Source organism: Elaeis guineensis, chromosome 15 (assembly GCF_000442705.2).
Source record: "Elaeis guineensis isolate ETL-2024a chromosome 15, EG11, whole genome shotgun sequence".
Taxonomy (NCBI): Eukaryota; Viridiplantae; Streptophyta; class Magnoliopsida; order Arecales; family Arecaceae; genus Elaeis; species Elaeis guineensis.
In genome coordinates this window covers 74,337,757-74,353,636 of record NC_026007.2, presented here as the reverse complement: position 1 = coordinate 74,353,636, position 15,880 = coordinate 74,337,757, and the positions used below count along the sequence as shown (strand labels likewise).

Genomic DNA, 15,880 nt, shown 5'->3' with positions numbered 1-15,880 from the left:
GCTAGTTATCAGCTGGATGGCACATGGAGATCAAGATTCATATGGCATCTCCTGTATTATATTTTCAAAAAATTATATTTTGCTACTTTTATATTCATAAAACAAATATCATCCTTATACTAATTTTTATGAAAAATGTAATAAGTACTAAAAAAACATTTCTTTACTAATCTGGTTGTTACTATCTCTTATATTCTCATAACAATTGAGAATGGTTGTTATCATAATATTGTTTTCCGAGGAACTGTTTTTTTCTTATGTTCTCTTGTAAGATCTACATATTTCTTTCGTTTACTTGATGAAAGTGATTAGACTATATCAAATATTTCCATCCAAAAAATATTTCCATTTTTAAAGTCGATAAGATTGTCCTAATTAAGGACCATATGTGACAGTGGGATACTGCAGGCTTGCCATTGCACAGGGTGATAACATACTTGGATTTTAAAATTTCAGTTAGGGTTTATAAATATATACATATATACTAGTTAAGCGGAGGAAATTACATGCCATGTCTCCCATAACTAATGATCAATCAACTTCTTCCTAAGATGTGGTTACGATAGTTTTCTATAAAGAAGAGAATATATAAGCCAGGGAAACCAAGAAAAAGGGATACCTCTAGAGTCCTACGCATTGTTTTGCCCTTCAGGAAAGGGACATGTCAGTCCTAGATCCTATAATAAACAGAGAGATCATACTTCACTTTTGACTCTAGTTTGAAGGTGCAGGTTTTCCAGTCTTTTTGAGCTTAAAATGCCTTCCTGCAAAGAAAAGTTTGCCATGATATAAGTGACGGCACTATATATGAAAAGCAGAAGACTCTTCCATAAATTTTTTTTTAAGAATTTTTTTTTTAAACATATATGCAGTACTTTACTTATTTCTCAAGAGAAAAACTACTTTTTCTACCCTACGTAGGAATTCCTGTAAGAGGCATCTACTTCTAGGAAATTCCTTCCTATAACTTGAGTGTGTGGAGGGTTTTCTTGAGATACCATCGAAGCTATGATGGGGCAGTGGATGCTCTATAACCGATATTGTAGGAAGAAATTCCTACAACTAGGGTACACGGGAGATTTTTATAGGTCAGCAAAAGAATCTGAATGAGAATCTCTCTCTCTCTCTCTCTCTCTCTCTCTCTCTTGGTACACATATGATGGGATTCTCTTTTCATATATATAAATCAACTTCTCATCAGAATTTGCCATGTATCCGATTATATTAAGCCATGAATGGCTCAAGTCCCCTTGACCAGTCATAATTAACGATGCTGCAGAAAATCACCTTCTACATTAAGAAAAGAAGAAGGTTAACAAAACTGTGCGAAGTGACAGCGGGATGGTCCTTCTCCAAACACAATAAATGCATTTGAAATACCAAGATGAGGAAGCCACATACCTCTTTCATTCTTAATCGCCCAGAATATATTCTAGAAGGAGCATCCTCAAGTCTCATGGTTGTACCCTCAAGATATTTCTTTTGATAGCCACTTCCAGCATATTTGTATATGCATATGCATGCTAAACACAATGAGACAGATACAATGATGATGTTAATGGTATTCAGCATGCATGATGATGATGGTGACCAGTACGGTAGATGTTTTAATAATAATAGCTGCACTAACTTCATAGATATAGTGCTCCGCAGAGTTATAAATGTGAAATTTAGAGATAATCTGTTTCTCTTCGGCCTCCCTCCCCAACCCAAGATATGCACACCCCGGGACTAATGAAAAGAAATGAGCAGGACTGATGCAGTGATTGCACTCAACGGGACTCGACAGCTACCAGCCTGAACCAATTTGTTAATTGCCACAAGATGGTTTCCTAACTTTCTGTGGTCAATAAAGCTATTGGCTATCTGTCCAATCAATCATCAACCTTCGGCGGTCAATAAAGTAACAAGTAATACTACACACATACACGACACAAAAATAATAGAAAATCCCAGTGGAAGGTTAGGAAGCACTGATGACGTCCATGGATTGGGTGGTTCCCATTAATGGTTGGTGCTGGAGATCTATCCTGAGAAGGGTCTCTTGACCTACATTTTGCCGCCCGAGCATAACAGAAATCAACCAAAATTTCTTGTCAAAGCCTTCAAGCGTGAATCTAATAAAGAAGGAATTTGTTTTCTATACACGTAAAAAAGCAAGAAATTTTTTGGGCGAAAAAGCAGTATAAAAAGACAGGCCATGATTTTAGAGAGAGAGAGAGAGAGGAGGGGTGACAATCAGAGGAATATATATGGATAGAGAATGGACATGGATGTGGCTGCTGGGTATAGGGGGTGGAGTCTCGGTATTGTTTTACATATATAAAGGTGCAAATGAAATTTTCGAGCATGTATTTCCTCAAAAAAAAAAAAAAAAAAAAAAAAAATCCAACACGCGGACAACAAGGGCAACGGCAGAAGGAATTCAGTCGACCAACAATTTTAAATTAGATAATGTCAGGGATAAATTCTTTATGCCAAAGCAATTACATATATTATTAGTTTAAAAAACTGTGAGATTATGAGAAAGGCCTATACTAGCTTGATCTTAACGTGGAAGCTATTCCGCACAAGCTAAGAGCTATTATATGTAATTGACATAAAGCACGGAGAGCTACTTCACTATAAGATAAGGGCCGGCCAAAGTTCATACTAACTATAATCAACAAAAAGGCTAAAAACCTCATTAAAACCAAAAATGATTATTATCAGCATGCCAATCATTAACGTCATTCATAATAGAGTTTCAAAAATATTATCTCAAAGCTTTGGATTCCTTCCTTCAGACTTCTTCAAATAAATGCAGCATGCGCCAATGAAGTGTATGAAATATTTATTTAAGCAGAAAAGCCTATCTACTATGATAGAAGACTGTCTATTCTATGCTGAAACCAAAATCATGTTGGTTTGTTTAGTTACAAAGTTCTTGACCCAATGATGGAGTAACGGTTCTGCAAGCGAATGTCACTAAAGGAAAGCTTAAAAAAGAAAGAAAAAGGAAATAGAGAAAGAACGAATATGATACACTAAAAAGTGAGCAGAACAATGAATAAGAATAAGCACTCCAGTCTCCTAAATTAGAATTGGCAAAACTATAGTTTTGCTCGAGAGAAATGGCATTGCTAGCCGAATATAAGCCTGCACATGGTCCCTTAATTCTGAACTGAGACACAATTACCAAAAGATATATAGAGCTCTCGATATTCTTCATTACAAAGTTTGCTTCACCTAAATTTCCAAATCTCCTGTCCATCCATCAAGCTCATGCTAGAAGCTTGAATGGACTCTGGAAAAGATGATTCAATGGAACACATCGTACCCATGATAGATATAGCTAGTTCGCCAACAAAGTACAGCACACGGACCATATCATGTTTGAGGACACATCAATATTAACACAATCAAATAGAGATTAAATCCTAGCTACGGAGCAATATAGACATAGTTACCAATTCTTTCGAAGCTTTCACATGCTGCTCTCCCCTCCTTCTCTTTGATCCACATCTCCCGATGGATTGTTTGCATCTCCCGTAAGGTTGTTAGTAGTCCATGGAGGAGGGTAAGGCACCGGCATGCCGGAAGGCTGGTAGAAGGAATTCCCTCCATTGCCGACCCTCCTGCCGTACTCAATTCTCTGATATGTGCCCATTGGTGACACCAATGAGGGCGGCACAGGCAGCCCTGTAGGGATCTCGCTGCAAGCATAGCGGAGGAGGTCGGCGTTGGCGGCGTCCAGCTCCTTCTGGAGCCTTTGGACCTGTCGCTGGAGGACCGAGATGGCCCCAACACAGCCGTACACGGGGTCCTTCACCCGGGCCTCCGCCTCGTAGGCGAGCGAGTTGACGGCATCCTCCCGCTGGTGGGGGAGGAGCTCGTTGAGGAGCTTGGTGACGTTGCTGGCCCCGAAGATCTTGTGGACGTTGGCAAATTTCTGCGGCTCTTCTGGGGGAAGTAGGGTGCGAAGATGCAGCCTGGCATGCACTTCCTCCGCAAGAATTTGCAGGCGGCGCAGGGGGAGTTGGAAGAAGAAGTACTCGACGATGCCATGTCCCACTGCCAAAGAAAAAAAAAAAACTATATTTCGGTCTTACCGAGATCATATGGAGACCTTTTTTTTTTCTTTTTTTTTTTTTTTATAAGTGAAGATCATATTGGAGACTGGCTATAGTTTACAGTTTTCTGTAACGCAGTCGGTTGCCGGGTTAGGGTTTAGGGATCATGACGCTAGCCGATTAATTCCTGGTTAGAAATAGATGGGATAGAATAGCACCCTGGTTGCTAGTTTGGTTTCTTGGATTTCGAAGCATGAAATTGTAATTGATTTCAAGAGATTTTGTTGCACCATGTGTTAGACCAGTTATGAGCTATCATGGGCATCTTAGAATGGGTCAGAAACACTGCAGTCCCTCCCATGATTGTACTAAATTTACTAAAAAATCCACCATATTCTCCTCTATCAAGGTTAACCGAAGCTTTCAATTATAGTACTCGTATGTTTGTTCAAAAAACGAGAAAAAAAAAAAAAAAAAAACAAATCACCACAACCCAAACCCCATAAAGCAAGATCTGTAGAGATCAGCTCTCCCTCTCTCTGTCTCTCTCTAGCCCTAGAGAAATCGATCTGTATATATATGACTATAAAATAGAGGAAGAGCAGGCGTTATGTTACCTCTCTCTGTGATCTGAGGGGGTATTGGCAAGAGTGAAAGGTTAGTACCTTTTTCCCTTGCCTGGGCGGCGCCCGATCTCTTTCTCTCTCTCTAAACAGCAGCTGCAGTTCTTCCAAATCCAAGAAGCTGTAGTAAAAAAAAAAAGGAAATGAAGGAGGCTTCTGAATTATTTTGCCCTCTATCTCTCTATTAGGCGAGCAGGGAGCGGTGAGTCAAGGAGGCGTCGGAGCGGTGGTGGAGAGAGACAAGAAGACACTTATCTGGGGAGGAAGGCTGTAGACACTGCAGCAAAGGAGAGGAGAGGTAGAGGGAAAGCAAAGTGCATTTAGTGTGAGCAGAAGAATATGAAAGGGGTAAAAATAGAGGAATAAATAAATGAAAACAATTACAATTAATAACAGGTACACTCAAAAGGATGACTGTGACGCTGCACCCCTGAGAACATCTTGAAAAAGAGTGAGTTAAATCCAAACTATTCATAAGATGGTTTTCCTGTAAAACTATTTCAGTGTTCTAATTATAATATTGAATCTTACAAAGGTATAGGGTCTAATTAAAATCGTATCACCTATCTTAATATATGTGGAACTAAAACTGAAGCAAAACATGAGAAAATTAAATCGTGTGCAAATAAATTAATAAAGCAGTGTTTAAGCTTTTGCTTTACCATCAGTATTTTAACAAAAAGAAAAGGAAAGATAAGAAAATATCGCTTGCTAATAGGGCTGCTATTGTTCTTATATGATAGGTAGTTAGCCAATTGAATATTCTTTTTTAAGAGAAAGCTAAATGAATATCCCTAGTGTATGGTAATTACTCATAGAATAATTTTGTTATTGTGTTTCCAAATGTTATATGGTTGGAAAAGATGTTTAATTGCACAAAATTTGTTATATATATAATCATATATATATCAGCATCGCAAAAGAAAATCCTGATGTTAAATTGCTTAAGATAACTGCGGAATCATTTGCAATCATATGGTAGCACAGAAATATTTATTGTTCTAGCCGTTCATATGGCCCATTTATAAGAGATTTATTGTTCTTATAGGATCAAAGCCATCCATTGTTATATTTTAATTCATATGGCGGCCCACACTGCAATCATGTTTAGTGTCCCATTGACAAAATCCATTTAATGAGAACAGATTCAAACTATCGCAGCCCTCCTTGCAAAATATGCTTAGTGCAGTTCAAATATAAATATTTTTTTGTCATATTAAGTTACCTATGATTAAAAGAAAATTACTATGCCTACACAATTGTGACCACAACTTTTGACGTGGATCCTTCCGTTGGTTGGCTAGTGCAAACAATTGTTTTCTTAAGTTACTTTCTACAAAATCGTTAATGATGCATTCACCATGGTAACCATCATTATGTCATGAACTGTATATGATCTGAGCGTATTCATGATTCACTAACGTCTACAAGATATGATCACATGAATCTCACAACTTTATTGGAAATGACACTATAGTAGTTTAGCATGATGATCCTCACTACACTATTCCGAACAGCTGTATTATTATATTGTCATATAAATCCATGTCTATGGCCTGCTAATGTTAGCAGTCATTGTTCTTGAAGTCAGTATGCATGTCTTTCATTAAAGTACTACTTGTAAACATGCCGTGCATCCCCATATCATGCATGCATTGCATCTGGATACATCAGAGGGAAGACGAAAGCTCATCATACATACGAAACTGCACATGCGTGAACATGGTTGTAGAAAGGAGCATTGCAGGAATTTTCCATGGATTCTATGAGGAATTTTGACACCTTGTTTCATGTCATTATATGAGGAGGAAAACCTTTATTCTCACGAAACCTTTACAGCACAGAGATATATTTGCTGCAAGTGAAATTGCAAGGATTTTACAATAGGGTGTCACATGCCCGAGAATAAAATTGAAGCGAGCAAATGACGTTTCAGGATGTGATGATCTATGATTTGGACCATGGAGTGGATCCTTAACCTTCAACCACAACCACAACTGTTTGGTTACCTACCAGAGCAAAGCAAGTGCCTTCATTTTTTGTTTAATCATTAAAAACCAAATATATGGATCTGACTTACTGATATGCTGACTGTATGGCTCTGTACATGTAAAAGATTAGTTACAATAATGCAACACATAAGTTATCTTTTTTGACATAGCAAAAGTTTGCTATTATGATCTAGCAAGCATGTGTTTATGCGTGTGTGCATATACATGTATGTATGTACACACATATATATATATATATATATATATATATCTATCTGTGTGTGTGTGTGTAAAGTCACAATGTGAAATCAACCAAAGAAATTGCCACCTAGGAGGCATGTGACATGCAGATATCACCGTCTTGTCCAAATAGATATACGATCACTAATTTGGATGTGAGACACTACTAAATTATGTTGTCAGCTACCTGAAGGAAAGCAAGAGAAATAAGATGTATAATTTGTCTTGATCACAAGAAGTAGGTGCTCTCAATCTAAAATGCCATCCTTCCATAGATTAATTTGATGATGCACACTAGTCTTACCTCATCTATATTAAGCTATGGAATAGTGTGCATCCATCACCATGCACATGGTGACCAGTTCGTAGTTGATCAGTGCTATATCTTGAACTTAACCATTTCTATTTCCTCTATGCATTAATTAGCTTACCTTTGGACTCAATAAGAAAAGGGTTAGGCGGTAATTGGAATCGCATTAAAGATGACCTTCACATATATCAAAACATGATATTTGAATCTTAAGCTTGAATCAAATCAAATATGACTAAATTCAGGATCATAGATAAGACATATTAAAGTTTATAGATTATCGAGAGAAAACATTGTTGGTATACACTTCAATTGTGCATACACTTCAATTGTGCTTAATTGTCTTCTTCATACAAGTGCCAGAAATGGGCACGGCCACCAGTATTATTTTGCATTCAGAATATGGTTTGGATCGTCTGACTCTGAGGCGGACTAATTAAGACTGCTGTATAGGAAAAAGGATTACCAGAGTTTTAGTCTCTAGTTTCAACTGTCCATGAACTTATTACCTTTGGAGCTCTATTTAACTAGAGAGGATCACTAAAGATTGCTACATTCGAAAAGGAGTAGATAGTCAAAACCCATGTACCTTTACCTCTATCAGTGAGCCATACTCTATGCAACCCTTTTTAAGAATAGCTAGTTAGATATCAAGTCATATCCTTTATTGGGATTTATTATCTACGTTCCTCCACTTTAAAGCTTTAGGATATATGTGCTTGCACGCCTGCCAGAATTTGCTTTTGAAGGAGCATTGAATGTAGAATAAATCACGGTGCATCAAAGAGACTGCTGTTATATCATATATATGACGGATCAAATAAACAAATGAGTTGACCAAGTTATTAGATGGAGAAAATTAGGGATAGAGCAAAATTGTTATAAAAAATCATATATCGCCTTCTTCTCCAGCCTTAAATTTATTTATCACCGTGGGTCCCCCCTCTCCCCAGGCTCAAAAAACAAAAACAAAAGGGAAAAGAAAAGAAGATCACCATGTGGTTTCTTGAGAAAGAGAGGAAAACCTTGTTCATCAATTATTTCTTCTCTTTCCCATTTTTTTGATAAGAGCTCATGACCTATTTCAAAACATTTCTTTCACATCAAAGGTACTAAATTCTACCAAAGAAAAGAAAAAGAAAGAAAAAAGAGGTACTTCTAAGCCAAATGGTGTGGAGGTCTGTATAGAAGGTGGGTGCAAACATCATTCTTTCCACTAGTCTAAGATATTCTGATTCCTAACCATAAGGGACCTAATACAACACCCTACCCTCCAAAGTAAGTAGGCTTTTTCACATATCCAATCGATAGTATAGGTGATTGTCACCATATATTAATTTCTCTCCGATCTAAAAAGAATGATGATGATGTGTAAACGAGCATCACCGTAACATGCATCCACACGTATTAAATAGTATATATACATATGCATGTATTTGTGTATTATTAACTCGGGTGGGCGAAAAATTTTTGTATTAGACCATAGTCACTTATGGAGAGCTCCATATATTGTTCTCTTGAAGGGAGAAAGTACAAGAAAAAAGAATAGAAAAGAAATCGAGATGGCATCATTGGTAATCTAAAAAGTATAATCTTTTATGTTTTCCTTTATTTTTTTCATTAAGGAAAGGAAAGAATTTCCTGTGTTCAATAAATGATAAATTAAATTTGATTAATTGATAAGATATATCATGTCTGGATAATGGTAAAATTTCTAAACTAGAATAAATGATTTATATGTTGCCTTCTCTACGGGATGCAATGGATCACAAAAGCTGTATGCCGAGGAATAAGATAATAAACAAAGTATATGGTGTGAAAATATGAATCAAGCCGAGTGAGAGTTCCAACGCAATAAAACTAGTGAAATAATGAGTAAAAATTCCATGCATCTGTTACTAAAAACTTGAATGAGTTTCCAATTCAGGTTTATCATTTTTCTATTTTTCATTTTTCATTTTTTTGTGATAATATGATTGCCAGCTATCAAGGAATTACACATGGCCCAACTATGGTCATCCCTTGATACAACGATATCAGCATCACCTCCTAGGCGACTAGTGAGTGCCTTAACGACCACTCATCGTTTCACATTGCATGGAAATGTATGTGCAGCTTATGATGGTCTTGCTATGGTAATTTCGTTTTCTACTTTGATAAGAAAGATAATGTATACCATATTGAGAGTGGAAGGTCTCCTGACACATTCCAAGCCTATGCAAATATAGACAAAGGTTATAAGAATGCATATAGAGAGAAGCTGGCATTGACAAAATTTGTAGATGTTAATGGACCTCAAATAGTTGGATAAAACTTGTTTGTTATGGTAACTCACACATTTTGAGTTAGGACGGCGGGGGAAAAACATGCAATGGTGGTACTTTAGATAATTCATTACAAGTGGTAGAAATGGGAGGTTCCACTTGTCTCCATGGCTTTTTTGTTCATGTCCTCCATTCACACATAGCACATGGAAAAAGGGAAATCTCAATCATGCATTCTTAGACTCTTCTACCTTTCTAGGACCATGAACCCCCTTTACCAAAAACAAAGACCAAGATCTCGATAAGGTTCAAGACGCATTCCTGGCACAATTTTGCTCCACCCAAGTCCTTAAAATCCTATGGAATAGAATGACCCTATATTGTCTCAGCACTGGCCCACACACATGCTAATCGGAAACATAGTTTGGCGTTGGCAGTGACATCTGATCGATCGCTATCAACGAGGAAGCATGGGAGCAACCTTTCCGACATTTGATGATGTCCTTTCTGCATTCTTGCAATAGAGGGTCATTTCCATCTGATCAACTAACCATTTGGACACGCAAAGCCACAAGCCATCTTTGGTCTGGTTTGGATTGAAACTTTAGGTAATCTGATCTCCTTGATTGGGTTAAAAGGTAAGAAAGGTCATTTCCAACTTCCATGGTACATTTCCACAGAGTGCTTGCTTAAAAAGAAGAAACTATTGAACAGGGAGAACAACTGCATCTCCCTTATAGTAAGCCCATGGGGCCTTGGAACCCAAGTAGATGCTCACGGTACTGTTGATTGAAAAGTTACCCAGGCTGCATGAAGCAAAGGAGGTCGCTTACCACACTCATTGTCTCCAAATTAACATTAGGTCAGTTGGATAAGAGTACTTAAGATAGCAAAGATGTTTGATAATCCAACAAGATCCAACCCAAAATTTTGGATCTCAAAACTCATGGGATCCTATCAAAATTCTTACTAAAAAATTGGCTGCATGATCACATTCGATAGACTGAGGATCCAGCAAGAATGTATGATGTTTATTGAACATCTTGCAAGTAATTACTGGATTCAGATCCAAGGACGACTCAACTGGAACCGCATCTCTCAACTATAGGCGAAAACGATGATCTGGAAAGACCGTATATGTGAACTAATACGCTTTTGGAGGATATGATTTGCAAGACTTGTGCCATGGTGTATTTTATGTGCAAGGTCGTGTATATACAATTAATATACATACACATACATATACATATACAAATACATACATACATACATACATACATATATATATATATATATATATATATATATATATATATATATAATATTTTAAAGTGAAAAGTGAAGAATAACATGGCTTTGGATGATTTGGAAGAATCTAGTGGGTCTAAACTGAGGCAAGTATTGTAAGCTATCTAGCGCTTTCATGCAAATATTTTTATCATGCCTTGGATAAAATATAAAAAGTGCATGCTTTTCAAAGCAGTGGGGGTGGGGGAGGCACCATGTAGATGCTTGGGCTGTCCGGCCTCCTCTCTTTTATTAATCAAGGTCAGGACATCATGGAGGGACTTAATGGGGCTTCGCCTATGGAAAGAGGCATCTGTTGATATGATTTGACTGGATCTAGAGTATAAGGATAGATGGATGATAGGTTTCACTTTCCAAAAAGTAAGGCTTAGCATACAGTTTGAGAATAATCTCATATATATCCCAGATAAAACAAACCCCTGAAGGGGAGCTCCCATTGGAGATGAGCGGTTAGCCTTTTGCACCACTTTATACGAGATAAACAATTCGCCCGAAGTTTAAACGAGATCTGCTTAAATAATTATGAATTGACGTCGGAATAAACGGCTCCCCTGCCTACCCTGGGCACAAGCCACAAAGTGTTGTGGTCCCTGGGCACTAACTAGGCCCACCTAGATTGCTTCATAAGCCTCTACGCTGCATGCGTCGGGTCACCACCCAGTGCCTCCAATAACAATCCACTTGCAGTTTTTTAAAAAAATCTTGAACCACATCCACAAGATCCTAAACCTCAACCTCAAGTGCTAGGATATGATATATCACGTTTCATGCAATGTAGATTTTGCACTCCTGCAAGTCATAAAATATATTGTAATTAAACACCTAACAGAAATATCGAACGTTTTGCATGAGATGAGGGTTTCAAGTGGTGCAAGAAGCTCGGACTCGCAAATGCAACTTACTTAACCTTGGATTTTCTTTATAGATCATATCCTATATATAGAAAATTAAAGAAGAACAAAAAATTTATGATTAAACTCGTTTCTAACAGGAGATGCTGCTTCAAAGTCATTTGTCCATGGAGAAATTAAGCTCGTTGAAAGCCACCTTCGTCTTCAGGATAAGGAGAGAATTAATTCAGCATGCACGCATAGAGAGATGCACTATGGAAGCGTGCCTGCCATCGCGTTCCCACATACACGGAAGCTAGCAATTGATTGGGCGAAAACATGGAACGCGTTAAAGCACCGAAGAGCAACTACGTTAAGGATTTACGAAGGCATGCTTGGCCCAAAATTATTTTTTGAATGCCCACAGAAGAGCAACTACGTTCATATCATGCACCAAAAACGAATCCAATGCCTAACGTGTTCCACATTAAACATCGTAGTACAACTAAAATTTCCACTCTGTTGCGGGTGGAGCCCACATCATTCATCCAATAAGACTTTTTCCCCTCCACCAATACAGCATCTAAAAATTAACAGCCTCTCGCTAACGCATGGTACTCGCGATGTGGATGGGATCCAGCAGCCAATGAGAAAATCGAGTATTAATCGTTGCACCCATGCATTGATTGTCCTCCCTCATAGTTACTGTAATGGACAGGCGACTTCAAGCAGATAGATCCGACTCCATTTCAATAAGAGATATTGTCCGCTTTCACGCTCAAGCATACCATCCGACTGGTATACTCTCAGTTGCTGGGTTTTACGATTTTACTCCTAAATTTGGATTCAAAAAGTGCCTCTTGAGGGAAAAAAAGTTTTCTATCCTATATGAAACTCAAGACCGATGTGGGACTAAAGTCCACCCCACAACAGACTAAAGTCTCTCCCATAACAGTAGCCCCCCCCCCCCAAGTCAGGAGGACTCTGTCTATTGGAGGGCCCCTTCCTAGGGTGCAATTTATTGTGGACAGAGGACTCCGGGCTCATACGAATAGATCTAGCTCCATTCCAATAAGAGGCATTGTCCATTTTGACACTTAAGAACTTATATGTCGGGCTTTTGGACCTGGCTAGTACACCTTCGGCTGTTTGGCCTCATAGTTTTGTCCTTGAGCTTGGGTCCAAAAGACACCTCTTAAGAGAAGGAGGGTCTCTCATCCAATATAAGGCAGAATATTTCTGGCTTACAATGAAAAGATTTCTCATCACCTCACCCTTGATAAATTATTATATGTACCTGGTCTACCCTGACAGCCGTATATAAATTTAGTAAAAATTTAACATGCCAGCCAATACAAGCTGTGGACTTAGTCTCCTAACCTAGCATGATTAGAAGAATAAAAAAATTAAACACATGATTATGGCGAATGATGCATACTATGCTTTACTTTCTACTAAAGTTTCACATACCTACCATAAAGCTAATAGTGTTGCAGATTTGATAATGAATTATATGGCCAATTATATTGAATATATATTATTGGATTCTTCAACACATTTTTCATATCAATTTTTAGATATTTTATTTTTTGATTTTTATGGATGTATACATCTTCATTTTAATTAGTTAATTCATCCGTTTTATCCATAAAAGATTAATTTTGTAAAAGCCCTGTCTTCTTTTTGTCTTCATTGATATTCTAACCTCCTGCGGTCCAAACCTCTTTGCCACCACATCGCCATCACTATCGGCAAACTAGAACCCTAGTCTGCAACCACACTCGCGGCACCACCACCCAAACCTCCACATAAAAATGTGTCATGAGAGAGCTTCCAGCCGAGCACCTGACATGCCTGAGAGTAATAGTTGAACATCTCATACGTACGTCAAGCACCGTCGAAACTCATACTGCCACATCTCCGGCTGCCTGCACTTCCAATGCAAGCAGGGGATACATGTGAATTGCGCCTTATCCTATGCAGCTCCCACAAGCCTCTCCATGCTCTATTTGCCTGAGAATAAGAGGCAGGAGGATGCAGTGAATGGGCTTCTCCCCTTTGTTGCTAACCATGCCATGGACCTGATGGTGGATGATGTAGCATGGTGAAATTCTCAAATCCCCGCTGTGATTGTGATTTACTAGTCGGTGATTTTTCCGAGCAGAGAAGTTTAGCCAATAACGATGTGGTTTCATTTTAGCTTCTACAAGTTTTTGCTTTCCCTTTGTAATCTCAAGCCATTTTAATTAGCTCCCTCCAATGTCTACACCATCTTGAGTTTTAAAGACGATTGATTGATGTGTGAAATATTTCGTGATGATGATGAATCTAGTTTCATCAGGGCCGACCATGCAGACGTAAGTACAAGTTCAGCCATAACAGCCCAGCAAGTCTAAGAAAAAGCCATAACATGCCGTAGTGTTACTGCATTTTATCTTGGGAGTTCCTTTGCCTGCCTATTTACAGATTGGTGTTCTGTGTAATGCTCAACTTCTACCTTATGAAGCTCGTGGTGGATCTACAGTGCATCATTTTCTCAAGTTTGAAATTAATCTTCAACTTTTATCTGTGAAGCATGAGCTATCATATTCAAAAGTTATTGTCTCCAGGGTGAACAGCTATTTAATGTTTTTTAATTTTTGCTTTTGTTGCTGTGGCCTGGTCTCTTTCTTTTGCTCCTCTTGTACTTGGCCATAGGAGTTTTTGTACAACATATTTCTATATAATAGTTCTTTTGCATAAAAAAAAAAAAAAAGTCTAAGAAAAAGCATGGCACATTTCGAACCGTGTCATTTAATACTAAAAAACCGAATCAATCAGAAACAATTTTCTGGCCTGACTTCCAAGTTCCAAGTCCTAACGGTAAGGAGTCCACATATCAACGTAGCACCTCAAGGAGGCCGGCAGCGCCTCCTTCCAGGCCTCCAGATCAGGCAGCGGTCCAGTCAAAGCCACAGAGCTATCCTCCTTCCTATGGTCAAGATTTAAAACAAACACTTGGTCGGCAAATACCCGGCTCATCGCCCTCAGCGTCTCCTCCTTCACCGACTCCCCGTCTCTCTTCGGGTCCTCCGACTCCACACAACTCCCCCGCAGTTCACCATCATCCGCCCTCCTTTCCTCAATCGTTTCCTTAATTCCTTCCAAGTTCTCGAATCTTGGAGCTCCGGGATCACGCTCCCCTTCGAGAAGAGATCCACCAAGATCCCCGCGAAGCCGCCCTTGTAGTCGGCGTTGAGCGCGTCGTCCACATATATGAAGAGCCTGTCTTGGTTCTGCTTCTCTAGTTTTGTCAGGCTGAAGAATTCTCTTGCGACGGCGATCACCGACGGGTCGAGCTCGTATCCGTGGATTTCGGTTTCCGGGTATAGATGGAGGATAAGCCGGGCGGCGGAGCCGGCACCGAAGCCGAGAATGGCGATGGGGCCCGGAGGGAGAATGGGAGGGAGGGTGGCGAAGATGTCGAAATAGGTGGACGTGAGGCACTTGAAGAGGAAGGAGATGCTGTGGATGTTGCCGGGGTTGTCGAGGAGGAGGAGGCGGGAGCCCGCTAGCGGGTGGTCGGCGCGCCGAGACACTTCGAGGACGCGGATGTAGTTGTGCCGGGACTTGAATTTGGCCAGCATCTTGACGTCGTCGGCCAGAATCCCATCATCGTCGTTCTTGGCCGGGGGATTCTTATGGGTGTCGGACAGATTGGGCTGTTGGATCTTGGCGGCTCGGAGTGCGAATCTTGTCTGATCGTGCTTCGCTTTGCCATGCAACTGGAGGTTTCGAGGTCTAATCGAGAGAGACATGAGGGTTTTTTTGATCGGAATTGACCTCGCTGGTCGAAACTGGCAGGGAATCAGGGTGTCCATTGGGATGAAATCTCTCTCCCCCTCCTACGGCGAAACGAGGAAAAGGAGACGACCGTTGAGAATTTATATCTTCGAAGGGTACTTTCGTCATTCCAATGTTATTACATGTAACACCGAGGGCTCTTCCATCAATCCATTCATCTTCTTAAGCCCTAGAAGGCAAAACTGCTGGAGTTGCCAAAGAAGAAGTCAGAAACCCTGAACCCTTTCCAAGGTAACGACCTTATTAACCTTTGATGCTTATTTATTTATCAGAAACAGAGCTTCCATGTGTTTTATCTTCCTATTCGTTTTTCTTGAGCAGACAGACGTATCTTTGTTCACCAAATGATGCCTTTGAATATTATATGCAGACTGGTTTCCCACCGCAGAGATCATGGTAAATTTTTGCTCTTTTGTTGT

The 15,880-nt window shown here is 39.3% G+C and overlaps 2 protein-coding genes across 2 annotated transcripts; both read right to left on the bottom strand.

Moving 5' to 3' along the window:
- Positions 1–3,107: 3,107 nt before the first annotated feature.
- On the bottom strand, positions 3,108–4,993 carry LOC140850809 (LOB domain-containing protein 25-like). The gene is given in 3 exon segments (XM_073249386.1): positions 3,108–3,951; positions 3,954–4,053; positions 4,670–4,993. Coding segments are annotated over 2 exon segments (579 nt in total). The 5' UTR covers positions 4,048–4,053; positions 4,670–4,993; the 3' UTR covers positions 3,108–3,466.
- Positions 4,994–14,376: 9,383 nt separating this feature from the next.
- Positions 14,377–15,576, bottom strand: LOC105058784 (uncharacterized). The gene is given in 2 exon segments (XM_010941831.4): positions 14,377–14,701; positions 14,704–15,576. Coding segments are annotated over 2 exon segments (1,002 nt in total). The 5' UTR covers positions 15,479–15,576; the 3' UTR covers positions 14,377–14,474.
- Positions 15,577–15,880: the final 304 nt, after the last annotated feature.